The sequence below is a fragment of the Betta splendens genome, chromosome 15, assembly GCF_900634795.4.
Source record: "Betta splendens chromosome 15, fBetSpl5.4, whole genome shotgun sequence".
Classification (NCBI taxonomy): Eukaryota; Metazoa; Chordata; class Actinopteri; order Anabantiformes; family Osphronemidae; genus Betta; species Betta splendens.
Genome location: NC_040895.2, coordinates 15,787,884 through 15,801,305, shown reverse-complemented (window position 1 = coordinate 15,801,305; position 13,422 = coordinate 15,787,884). Strand labels below are relative to the sequence as shown.

At 43.7% G+C, this 13,422-nt stretch overlaps 1 protein-coding gene across 1 annotated transcript; it reads left to right on the top strand.

Annotated features, from left to right (window-relative positions):
* The first annotated feature begins 3,598 nt into the window (after window positions 1-3,598).
* On the top strand, window positions 3,599-12,456 carry si:dkey-174i8.1 (arylsulfatase I). Its single transcript, XM_029127860.3, has 4 exons — window positions 3,599-5,678; window positions 5,985-6,317; window positions 6,398-7,391; window positions 12,166-12,456. Exons 1-4 carry the CDS (start codon window positions 5,374-5,376, stop codon window positions 12,262-12,264), a joined length of 1,731 nt encoding a protein of 576 aa, XP_028983693.1. The 5' UTR covers window positions 3,599-5,373; the 3' UTR covers window positions 12,265-12,456.
* Window positions 12,457-13,422: the final 966 nt, after the last annotated feature.

Genomic DNA, 13,422 nt, shown 5'->3' with positions numbered 1-13,422 from the left:
CAAGGGAAAGAGAAGGGGAGAAGGAGAGAGAAATATGATGGGAGGGGGTTCAGTCTCTGCTTACACTGAGGAATGCTTGCCCGAAATGAGCAGGGGGTCCAACGCAACACTTGTCCTGTCACTCAGACCTATGCCACTGAGTTGCTGATAGCCCCTCCAAAAATAGGACTCCGCCACCACCTCTGCTGCTTCGCCTGCTCCTCTGCACAGTCTGCAGTGCAGACCAGAGATCAGAACATCCAAATGGCAGTGTTTCATCTGCCTTCAAAACACTGAGGTCATTGCATTAGTAACCTTTAGGTAGGTCACAGTCATTTTTGCCATAATAGGAATATTTCCATATCATAGTTTAATTTAGCTCCACAAAGGGGAATAAAAAGTAAAGATGTACATGTATTGACTCTTTCTGGACAATCTATAATATATGTAACAGCGTTGTACCCTGCCAGCTCTTCTGGATCTGAAGGCATTCTGAACTGTCATCAGGGCTTTTGGGATAAATACTTTTACATGCTCTGAATCAACAGCTTGCATAGTTATGTTGAAATATGTTTTCAATGAATCACGTTTGACCCAATATGGATAGAAATGCAAAATAGAAATGAAAAATACATTAAGGTTGTTCTCTGGACTTGATTGGTTGATTAAGAATCGTTTACACAGCAGTATAGCCAGGCAGGAAACCGTCAGTCAGGCTTTACATTGTTACGCCCAGCCAGCTCGTGCTTGTGGTGGCAGCTGTGGAGGCACTGACCAAAACATATGGCACACACAAAAAGCAAAGGAAGAATTTACAGCTATGCTAACAGCTCTGTTAGGCTATAATTGGGTAGAACACTGCTTCGTGCTAAATGTTAAAGTCAGTAACGTAACACGCTCTCAAAGATAAAGGTCAGGCAGGTGTATAGGTTATGGCGTCTACAAGCCGGTTTTGGTTAGGCGTTAGCTACACACTGTGTAGGCGAACAGAACTGCTTTAACTATGTCGTATTTTCCTTAGGGGCATTGACAGACCTTTAAATCTGTTGATGGACGTTGGATGATCTCCTTGATAGAAAGGCAACATAGCTATTATCAATGCTGCGGGAGGTTACCAATGATAGCTACTCCCATTGGCAGCCCTGCTCTGCAGCTGTCTCTGGACCTCAGGATAGCAACCAAGATCAGTCCTGGGTCATATATTGAGAAAAAACATCACCCCGTTGTCCTGCAGACTTACAGAACACCACAGTTAAAGCAACTACTCAAATTCACCAACACGACTGCTCCAATAATTTACCCTGTAAAATATTAAACTCCACTCCAAATATTATAACTCTAGTTTCCAGTTTCATGTACAGCAGCAATAACTTTTCTATTGTTATTGTTACCATGTTATTCCATCCTGCCACTGACACCCATCTGATGCTACAGACACTACTGTAGGTGATGATCAGTTAATAAAAGGCTGATGATTAGCAGGACCTGGCTTTGTGTTTAAGATATACTGATGCAATGTATTTTATTTGGCCCACTGAACTACATGAAAGCGGTGCAGTGGGTTGTATGGCATCAGCAACTCTTGAGTGAGAGTCAGGGAAGGGTTTATCACTCATTCTGCTTATAAACGGAGAACCAATATTACCCAAATATTGACACTCCATACACTGAAGTGGTGTGGTTGAGAAGTTTTATTTTCCCCTGTGGCTCAATATATATTTATATTTATTCTATGCTTTTATTTTATCTTGGCAACAGAATTTACTGTGGTGTGTGTGAACCAGTGATGGTTGTTTTACATAACTCAGAAAATATGGAAGCTCTGTTTTTGCCTGTGGACATGGTTAAATGAGGCAACAGCTTTGTCTCTCTTATTTCCACTATTTATTAGTTGGCCTGTCTCCTCTTTGTGTTTCATGGTGTCTTATTTCCGTCTATTTTTCAGCCATTTGTTAAATGTCTGTGGCAAACTGCACACACTCTATGCTTTTCTGTTGGCCATCTTGTCTTACCAAGAAGACATGGATAGTCAGATTTGTTGAGAAACAGCTGGCACAGACCCAGTGCCCTTTAACGGAGGCATCTGTGCCAGCGTGGCCGATGTTTCTGTGGGCCTGCCTCATCTCAGATGGGGTTAAAATGAGACATCCATACTAATAAAATTGAGGAACAGTGAGATCAAGAGCGGTGCATGTGCATATTTCTAAAAAATGGGCCAGAGTGGATCAGTCTGCTTTAATACACACTTCTTATATGACACTAGACAGTGTCACATTTTATTGTATATATTTATGTATATAATTAAAGTTACTGTAGTTACTTTTAAGGCTTTTTGCCTAAATGTTTTGCTACCTGTCTACATGCAGTACGTCTCTTCTCCACACAGTGGCACTCTTCTCTGACAGTACCACCACATTAGACCCACATCCACATCTTGTGCTTGTATAATCCCTTTCATTTTTGATGAGTCAAAGCCTGAACTCACTACTCAGGGGAAATATTTGATGGGACAGAGGGCACGAACCCACGAGGTTCTATAGGACGCAGTTAGAGGATTTGACATATGACTCTCAGTGTAATCTAGCCAGGTGGTAACGAAACTGAGTCTTTACTCGCCCCCTCAGCATCTTCTCAATCCATCACCTAGTGAGTATGTAGAATAGGGGGTAGGTTGAGCTTCTGCCATCAGGAAGGTATACTCTAATAGATCACAAGCAGAAGAGCCTGGATCTCTGTCAGTGCAGGTATCTAAATATTCCTACTGTAAATATAAATGATGCTGTAGTTTGCAGAACTTTGAAGCCTTCTGACTTTGGTGATTTCCTGACTTTTAGTGCCACCGTGAGCTTGACACTTGGATTTACAATCGCACTGCTTGCTGTAGGATTGGCCTGTTGAATAAACAACTTTTTCTGTTTGTCATACAGTACGTCACGTGTATTATATTTTGTTGTACATTTATATGAAGAAACCTTCTGCTACCACATGCTTTAACCACTATTTGCTTTTCTTGTAAATAAAGGTGTGCTGAGTGTAAGCTTAATAAACTTTGCTATAGCTAATGGGTATATAATGTGTTTATGTAATGGGCATAATTTCAGCAATTATGAAAGTGTAGTGTCAGTAAGTAAAACTGATTACCGTGCTGTCCTGACTAGACACATTCCCCGTACTGTACATGTTCATCAAGGCTTCTTTGTTGAACTTTGTCTTGCAGCTCTGTGTTCAACCATCACGGTTTTTAGCAGTAGGTTGCAGTTAGTCTTTAAAGATTCACCTTTCACAATTTGCCATAGATAAAATATTTGTCACCAAAAAATGGTTAAATTCAACACTCATGAAGCACGCTAACTGTGATAAAGGTTCATTTATTCATCTATTTCATACAGACCTAGTTTTGCCTTTCTTTCACTTCCTTTTACAGTTACAGCAGTCGCTGTGGGATGGTAATATTGCACCTCACTGTGGATCCAGTATCATGGTACTGTAACTTGGACACTCCCATCACACTCAAATGCTGCTTGTAACACTTCTGAATTTAGGTTTTTAAACATAGCATTGTATTATTTTTATGTCATTATGCAGAGGTGCCAGATGCAGCTTTGCTTTTGTGGCAAATTAGACTATTTCCATGATCCAGTACTAATCCATGGTGGTATGATAAGACATCAGAGCATTTCAGACAAGGACCTTTACATATAGAAAAGGGCATCTTTAGTTTTATGGTGGATGATAGGCGCGCTCGTAGAAGTCATCATCAAATGCATTTTGACACACAAACACACGCGTCAACTTTAGCTTTAGTTCGGCTGAAAGATTCCAGATCCAGTGAGTCACTTATTCATTGTCCTGAATAAATCACACCCACTGCTTCTCTCCTTCAATCTGCACTGCTGCTTTCTACAAAAATACACACACACACACATGTTGACACACAAAAAACATGCATGACTATACGCTTCATTCACAGATGATCACAGAGAAGGAGTCCTTTTTTCACATTAAAAACCTTTGTTTATTGTCAAATTATCAGTTTTCATCATTCTGTGTGTTTAATGTGCAGACACTCTGGCTATAAATCACCTTTAACCTAAGTTTAATGTCTGTTTGTGTTGAGGAAACCACACAATTCCTTGCTCTCTTCACTTCTCAAGAAGACATTATGTCACTTTCCATTTCAACAGTCTTCGTCTCTCTCCTACTCCCCCTTAGCAGTAGAATGGAGTCCATGTCTCCCTGCATTTCCCTAAGGCAAACTAACGGCTACACCCGGTGTCCTGAGTGAACATATACAGCATGACAAAGTGACTGCTCCTTTTATGCCACTTTGTTTATGTTGTGCCCTTACATCTTAGACAAAATAACATTAGGGCTCTCCCATATCCATGTGTCCTCCAAGTCCATCACCCCTCACCCTGCTTGCTTTTAAATGTGACCATTTTCCACCAATTCCTCCATCTAATCCACTTCAATTCATCACTCCTATCCCACCTTGTCACTTTCATTCTTCTCCTGCCATAGATCTCAATCTCTCACGCATATGTATGCCTTACTCTCACTCTGGGCAAAAAGCCTGTGAAATTTCCCACAGGGGGAGGCAACATCAGTTTGCTTCTGCAACGTAGGAAATGGACTCATGTCTGAAGCATTGATTTTCTCTCTGCATTATGGGAAAGAGATGGCAGCGAGGTGAGGGCTAAGAGGCTCGCGGTTCGATACACATTCTCATCACAATACCGGATGCTCCTCCGTAGCCTAATTGGTTTCACTGCCCTGGTATTGGTGGTAATTGTCATCAGGTGACTGTATTAATTTAACAGTAATAAGCAACAGGAGAAAGACGACAGGGGCCATTTTATTTTCATTAGAGATTCACGGTATAGTTTGAAATATGCACTTTACATGATAAGTCTGGTTGTTAGCTAGTAACTTTAGGGCCTATTTTACTGACTGTATAGTGTGTTGCGTGGTCCAGCAAACAGTACTGGATGTGCCTGTCTGGTGCTTGTGTGTATTTCACCCAGGTCTTCCCATCATCGCCATCATCATAGTTTGAGGTGCGTGAAAGTACGGAGGAATGTAGCACGGTGCTGCAAAGACTGAAGCCTTGCTCACTGTCTCTCATACGCAGACACAGACAGACATCTCTGTCGACTTTGGTTTATCTTAGAAGAAGCAGTTTTTCTCCACCCACCACCACAGCTGGCACCAGCTCATGTCTCATAAAACCTAGAATAAGCCCAAGCCCGAAAGATGAGGGCTCTTGTTTAGCGGACACATACGTGTTCGGAGAAACTCTTCGGACGCGCAGATCGAGACGCTTTTCTGCAGAAGCAATGCAACGAGAGATTTCATGCAGAACATAGCAGACTCTATTGACTGCAGCTCATCACGATGAAAGAAGGAATCCGCTCTGTGTTTTTACGGGTGCTTGGAGTGGCCTTGCTCTCTGGTCTTCACACCCTGGGTGAAGCACCATCTCCAAATGAGCATTTGAGCACAGAGGAGGTGGACGGGCCCAGGCCTCCTCACCTCATCTTTATCATGGTGGACGATCAGGGTTACGGGGACATCGGCTACCATGGCTCAGACATTCATACTCCTGTGCTGGACCAGCTGGCGGCAGAAGGGGTCAAGCTGGAAAATTATTATGTCCAGCCTATCTGCTCACCCTCTCGCAGTCAACTCATGACAGGGCGGTAAGTCATCTTATTACACAATAGTTATCTCTTCTGCTGTGGTGTAATAATGCATTAATCTTCTTTGTAACATTCTTAACATGTCTGTTGGGCATTATAAAACATCCACGAGTCTGTTGTGTTGTTTGATGTAGTTTTTCTTCTACTGTAGTTCATTAGTAACTAGTCAAATTAACAACAATTAAAAGTATGTGACCTACTGTGGTACTGAAAATGTATTATTTGAGTGCATATCGAATGTTCTAGTGCCCAGTATAACAGTAGCACATTCTTCACACCTTCTTTCAACCCTTTCTTGCTTTCCAGCTACCAAATTCACACTGGACTCCAGCATTCAATCATCCGACCACGTCAACCGCTCTGCCTGCCCCCCGACATTCCCACTTTGCCAGAGCGTCTAGTTGAGGTTGGATATGCCACGTACATGGTGGGTAAATGGCACCTGGGCTTCTGCAGACCAAGCTGCCTGCCCACGGGACGTGGCTTTCAGAGTTTCCTGGGCACTCTCACTGGCAGCGGAGACCACTTCACTTACCAGAGCTGTGACGGGGCTGAAGCTTGTGGATTCGACCTGCACGAAGGGGACAAACCCGCCTGGGAGATGAGGGGTAACTACTCTACTCTGCTCTACATAGAGAGGTAACCATCAGTCTAAATGTTAAACAGATTCATGTGAGACAAACATAATCCTGTTTCTAAAACCCCCTCTGTCCAACCAGAGTGAAGCAGATCCTGAGGAACCACGACCCCCACAAACCACTGTTCCTTTACCTGTCCCTTCAAGCTCTCCATACACCTTTGCAGGCACCAGACCATTTCCTGCAGCATTACGATTACCAGGGCAATCGTCTCAGACGACACTATGCAGCTATGCTGAGTTACTTGGATGATGGAGTTGAACACGTGGTGCAGGAACTCAAGAATACTGGACTATATCAGAACTCAGTACTGATCTATTCCTCTGATAATGGTGGGCAACCACTCTCTGGAGGGAGCAACTGGCCACTAAGGGGAGGCAAAGGGACCTACTGGGAAGGGGGCATTCGGGCTGTGGGCTTTGTACACAGTCCTCTCCTGAAGAGGAAAGGTGTAGTCAGCAGAGCACTCATTCATGTCTCTGACTGGTATCCCACATTACTTGGGCTGGCTGGGGCCCTGCCATCCCACCAAGACCTTGATGGTCATGATGTGTGGCTGACTATCAGTGAGGGCTCACCCTGTCCTCGCACTGAAATACTTTTTAACATTGATCCAGTCTCGAGGAAGCCAGGGGAGCCATATGAGAAGGCAATGGTCCTCAATGGATTTGGCATCTGGGACACTGCTACAAGGGCTGCGATTAGGGCTGGGGACTGGAAGCTGCTGACAGGAAATGTGGGTGATGGGGACTGGATACCACCACAAGCTCTACCTGGTGGCAAAGAACCGTGGCAGAAACTCGAGAAGCGGCGAATTGAGACGGGCAAGTCAGTTTGGCTGTTTAACGTCACCGCTGACCCCTATGAAAGGTCAGACTTGGCAGAAGCTCGTCCAGAGATAGTGAAACACCTGCTGGCAAGGCTGGCAGAGTACAACCAGACGGCTGTGACGGCCATGAATCCGCCAGACGATCCTATGGCTGACCCTGAACTCCACAGAGGCGCGTGGAGCCCCTGGCTCGGCCTGGAGGAGAACGGTGTAGGGGACAGTCTCGGAAAAGAGAAAATGATAAAGGTTAGGCACTGCAAATTATGCAAATTAAAAGCCCTTTTTAAGAAGGTGGGGTCACGCCTGCAGAGGAACACACTGTTCTTCTAATCTCATCCAGCAACATTAATTAGACAAAACACGAGGTCAAACTCCCAAAGAGATGTGAGCGGCAGTGTACACAGTTGAGAAGTGCGGTTCATGATCTGACAAGGACTTCAATTAAACCTACTCGCACCTTAACAGGCAGCTGGCAGGTCGGGCAAACAGGAGGGCTCCGCGGTGGAAGTGACGGTTGGCACGTACGCCGCAGTCGTAGACAGAGCACACACGGCAGTGCAGCTGGCTCAACAAGCTGAGTCATTCACTGTCCTGCGGCCAAACGGCAGCAGGGTGACTTTGGGTCATCGTCGGCCTGCACACGGAGCGACGTGCGTGTCGTGACTGCACGTCTGTATTCGTGAATCCTTTGATTAGTACAGACAGAGGTAGAGAAGGTGTTTGTGTGCAGACATGATGCTTGAAGTGATCATGGAGGAGAAGGGACACAGAAGGCAACCTATCAGAGTCTTATGACCTAATTATCTGATTGGACCCTGTAAGAATGACAGAAGGACTCCCACAGCATTTTTGTCATATGGTCTTTTGTGCTGTGGGGTTGTACAGATTCACTTTCACCTTTAACCGTCACACAAAGGCCAGTCCCTGCAGCAGTGGCTGACCAACAAATGCCCAGCAGTCTGCTAATGTCTGTCTTTCAATACTTAATTCGTCTTCTGTGATGTGAAACGCAGGGACAAAATGAAGGCATGAATGCATCATGTCTGCAGAACGGTGGGATGCGCTGCACGTTCACATACGTAAAACACACCCTCTACTTCTTGTACTGACATCAGCCATACATCATTAGCTCCAAAATCTGCCCACATGGACATTTTTCCTTAAGTAGGGACGCTGGGCTGTGGGAGCCGTATTCAGGCTCATGGGGTCTGATTAGCTGTGATGTATCTACCTGCTGCTGTGCTGCTGATGTAGCTTGAGGTAGTCGTTCTCATACAGCACGTATCATATAACTTCAGAGTTGTTAGGTGTGAATGTCAGCAGTAATCCCACACACAGTAACATTTTCCCCAGTGGCCTGATAATGAATATTCAGCTGTCCTCCCTCACCATCTTTCCCCCTCTGGTCATCTCTCACACTCGCCTCCTCCTCCCTCTCTGTCACCCCCCTCCCCCTCCCCCTGTTTGTCCCTCAGCTCTTTGCTCATTCCCTCAGCAAGCCGCCCCCTTGTCTTTGTTTCTCATTTTGCTCCTCGTCCTACCCACTTGTTTGTGCTCATTTGGAAGATCGAGTTTGAAGCATTAGCCGTGTTTTGCTCAGAGCTCAGTACAGTGTGTAAAAGAGTGGAGGAGTGAAGAGAGAGTCCCCAAAGGGGCTGTCATGTCTGTATCAGATGAAACTGTCTGGTTTAGTGCGACGGCTCTTTGGATATATAACTTACACCAACATACATTTTAGCACTTGTGCTTAGAATAAATATAAAATACTGGACTTTCTGAAGTGTTATTAGTTGTTCCTACTGAATTTTCTGCTAGCGTTTCATTCATTTTTCTGTGCTTTTCATCTACAAATGCACAGTTTTCCTTTATTTTACATTTGCGACACAGAAACATTTTCAAACACATCTAATAACATTTATTTCAAAACTGTTTTACTCGTTCCACCAAAATTTGTGTGTCTGGACCTATTCAATGGGAGATAATATGATAAAACAAAGAATTATTATTATTTTTTTTTTATAAATGTATTATGTATGTTGATGAAACTGTATGAACAGTCCTTAATGTCTGTTTTCAATGTGTGGAATGGAATGTGCAGGAATTAGAATTTAGTTTTGTTGGTCAAGGACATTTTCACAAGGATTTCCTAACAGTTCCAAAGTGAATCTTTGTCCTTGTAAAGTCACAGGATGCGCTCTGTGAGGGGCGGCTGCTTAGAAAAGCGCTTTATGGATTTCTGTATCACTGTCTCTGCATGTTTTGACACAAGTGTGCACCTGTGTGCGATGGTGCAAGATAACAGCTTAAGTAGTTTTAATGGGTGGAGTATGTTCTATAGGAAGTGGACAACATAAGAACTGTACGTTAACTTTAGTGACCCACAATTGTCATTGCAGCAACTCAGGCATTACTGAGGTGAGACTGGAGGCTTAGCATCACAACAAATAGAGCTTTGCTGAGTTTTTTTACCTTTATTTGTCCTGATGTCCATTTAACACAATTGACAGGATTTGCTACAGTAACACTGCTGTGGCATAAAATAGAACTTTTGCTCTGAGACCTTCAATGTCCCAAACATAATTGTTACTGTAGATGCCTACACACCTGGGTCCCAGTGTACTGTCATGGCTTGCAGACATAGAGTGAGGATGATATAAATCACAGAGGAGGTGTCACACAAACACGCACACGAACACACAACGCTAATCAGCATGTGGGAGGGAGCTGCCTAATTCACTGCTGTATAGTTGAAGGTGAGGCTAACATCAGACCATTCGTAGGTAAAGTCACCGCCATCATACACTTTTTATGTTCTTGTGATGGGCACTGTGCTCACATCTGGCCAGTTGTTCCATCCTAAGCGTAAATGCAGACTTTTCCCGTTCGCTGAGACAGAACTGCCTCAGCAACTCGACTGGGAAACATTTATTGGTCTCTCTTGCTCCATAAACTGTTTCTTATAGTCAGTGCTGAAACAGCCCAGTACTGTTTAAACACTTACTGAGACATGAAGATTTAGCAATTGATGAAGAAAGGTAACACGAGAAGCTGTCAAGGTTAACATTTGGAAATTAAAAACATTTACTTCCTGGCACTCGCAAGTTGTTCCAACACAGCTGGACAGGAGATAGGGACGTTTGACCCCTGGGTGTTGTGTGACAAACACACACCTCCAAACTATAAAAGTGTTATGAGATGTTATGGGCAGCGGGAGAGGAGAGGCTCTTCAAAGATACTCAGAGCAGCCAGGAGCCAATTTGAAAACATTCTTGCAGAATGAGTCACTCGTTGGCCCCCACGGCGCCGCCACCACCGTATCATCACTGTGGGGAGGTTTGGCTTTTAGAGCATATTGAACTGAGAGGCACAATGGGCACACATTGAAAGACTTGCTGTAAAAACCCTGACTCTGTGCTGCACTAGTATGACACTGACACCCAGACACAGTGAATGGAGGAGCTTTTTTACTCTGTAGATGTTTTAGCCTGGTTTACATGTGTTTGGACCCAATCTCTGAACTCTCCTGTTTCTTGTGACTTCCACATTTACAGTAGCATGTTTCTACATGTGTGGATGTGTCATCTTCTGCTCTGGTGCCTTTCATGCTGCAGCCTCATTCTTGTCAACCTGCCTGTACCTGTTGCATGCAGCCAGTTCTTGCCTCCTCCTGCCTGCTTAGCCTCAAGAAACTTCATTTGCAGACTGCATTTGGTATGCATTCCTATGTTTATGTCCTTCCTGCTTCACAAACTAGGAAACTAGGGAAAATGTGGTGTCTTCCACTATGTTGGGTCTGTATTAGGTCATCAATATTTGAAATAATGAGTCCCCAGGAATTGTTGATGATCAGTCTGAACACATTGTCTTAGAATGTAAATGCTCCTTCTTTTTAATGGTTCACAAGCCTGAAATGTACTTGAGTGTTACCACCCACCTTTCAACCTGCCACCGCACAGCCTGCCCAAGACTGCTCTGACAGGCGCATCGCAGAGAAACGCAGCAATTCAGCAATTAATACCACGGTACCTCTGCACCCTCGCTAATTAGGCTTTCATATCAGAGCAGTTCCCTGTAATTATGCTGGAGAGTGGTCACACTGCTGCTGTGTTCACTGCAAACACTAATTAATCGCAAGCAATGCTCTTTTCACTCACAGTTCAGGGCTTTGGCAGATAAAACTGTGAAAATGTGCAGAGAGGGAAGGTTGATTTGGTGAGAAAGGGAGGCAAGGTCACATACTTGAATGGACAGAAATGGCAGGACCACAAAGGCTTCCTGGAAGAACGATCTGGCAGAAGAGAGGGCTAATAACGTTCTATTTATACTGTATCAGAAGGATAAGGACTGTACTGAGAACAGCTGTTCTCAGAGAAAAGTGGCTAATTATCAGGTGACTGACAGTGGAAAAGCTTCTCAACGCTAGCACACCTACAGTAGTAGGGGTCCTTTGACTTTTTCTAACTTACACACCTAGACCCCACGCAGTTACTATGATCACGCAGGTACATTATGTGGGAGGGCCCATCCCCACAGATACCGCTTCCCTCCAAAACATGGTACCTTTGAGTTCTGACTTTGTGTGTAAAAAAACTTTGAATTCTGACTTTATGTAATGAAAAAGTTTTAGTTCTGACTTTATGTAATGAAAAGGCTTTAGTTTTGACTTTATGTAGTAAAAAACTTTGTGCATGCTACTGGTCATAATATAATATAAGCTACTAAGAATAAAAGACAATAAAATGGGTTTTATTGTATTTCAGTTGTATTTCCCAGTAACACATAATATAATTTTTAAAATAAAGCCACAACTCACAAGTGAGAACATGCAGTCAGTGAGAGAAAGTGGGATCTGAAAGTGTTTCATTTGATTTTTACAAGAAATAAAAAAAAAAGCCTGAAGAAACTGTCACATCCCTTTTATATTTTGCAGATGTGTAAAATGTTTTTTGGGGTTCTGTTTTTATGAAGAAAATCTGTTGTATAAAAGAAAAAAAACGCATGTGTGTGGATCTCTCCGTAGGATGGCATAGTGAGGCACGAGTTCAGCGTGCCTCCCTCCCCCCTGTGGAGAGACAGCGATGGCCCTGTTTGTGTAACAACGGCAGCTGGTCACAGATGATTTCGGATGTTAGCCAGAGCAAGCGGAGTCTTTCGACCACGGCTAGTTGTGCAAGTTAGAAGCAGAAAAGTCCAGGAGTGTTAGTATCAACTAGTGGACAGATGAGGGACGATACGCACAGAAAATACACACCTCTGAATCCTGTCCGGTCTGTCATCATCGGTTATCAATAAAGAGCCAGTGTTTAACCTTGGTCTTGTGCTCATGAACATCCACAACACAACACACTCTTACAAATAATGCATGTTTAAATACTGTATGTACTGTATAAGCTTTTTTTAGGTTAGCTGAAGAGAAACTAGTAGCTGAGTAAAGTTGGTTGGTGAACAAAGGGGCTTTTCAGATATATTTTACCGGAAGTAATAGTGGTAAGAGAAGTGAGAATGAACCAACGCGGTTGAGCTGTGAAACTGAACAGCGAACTGAAAGACGTGGATCAGCCGTGCAGAGCGTCCAGCCTATAATCCCTGAAACTTTACATGAGAAGGGTCGAAGTCTGATCCGTGCGAGAGTCTACTCATAGACCCTGGCAGGAAACTGCTCCCTGTAGCACATCTGGATGTGGCTCAGACCAGTCCAGTTGGATCTGATGTTCTCTTTGCACCTGCTTTTGTGAAACTGAAAATCATTAGCACACATACAGTACTGTGTGTGTGTGTGTGTGTGCGCAGAGACAGTATAATCACACTGGCCCTGTCGTCTTTGTCGAGTGTGTTTTGACACCTACAGCACTGAGGAAGTCCTGCTTTCACTCCTCTTTGTTGTTTGCCCGTTTGCATGGCCACGCAGTAGCGTCTCTGCAACACTTTCGTGACAGGATCCATTTTGTTCAAACCTTTTAACGTGTCTAGGCAGAGCTTTATGTTTTGCTGAGTATCCCTCTAAGTGCTAATGGTAAAGCTAATGTATCATCATCTCTCTCCTGGCTTTTTCCAGCTTTGAATAGAGACTTTCAACATTTTGTCTCCCACGGGGTCTACAAAAAGGGTAGATGTGTTTTTACAGTAATGACCAGTTTAACACATGCTCACACAGGCTTGTGTATAACACAGTAAGTGTATTATTAATTTAGCAATGTCGGTCAAATAAACTGAATAAGCACATAAATATATACTTGCTATTAAAAACTGTTTGTAAAGGAATAAATATACAAAGCAA

Excerpts from the sequence above, each read along its gene's own strand:
- si:dkey-174i8.1 (XM_029127860.3), top strand. The coding sequence starts at position 5,374 with ATGAAAGAAGGAATCCGCTCTGTGTTTTTACGGGTGCTTGGAGTGGCC. Across the intron at positions 5,679-5,984 it reads AGTCAACTCATGACAGGGCG|CTACCAAATTCACACTGGAC; the intron begins GTAAGTCATCTT and ends CTTGCTTTCCAG. Across the intron at positions 6,318-6,397 it reads ACTCTGCTCTACATAGAGAG|AGTGAAGCAGATCCTGAGGA; the intron begins GTAACCATCAGT and ends CTGTCCAACCAG.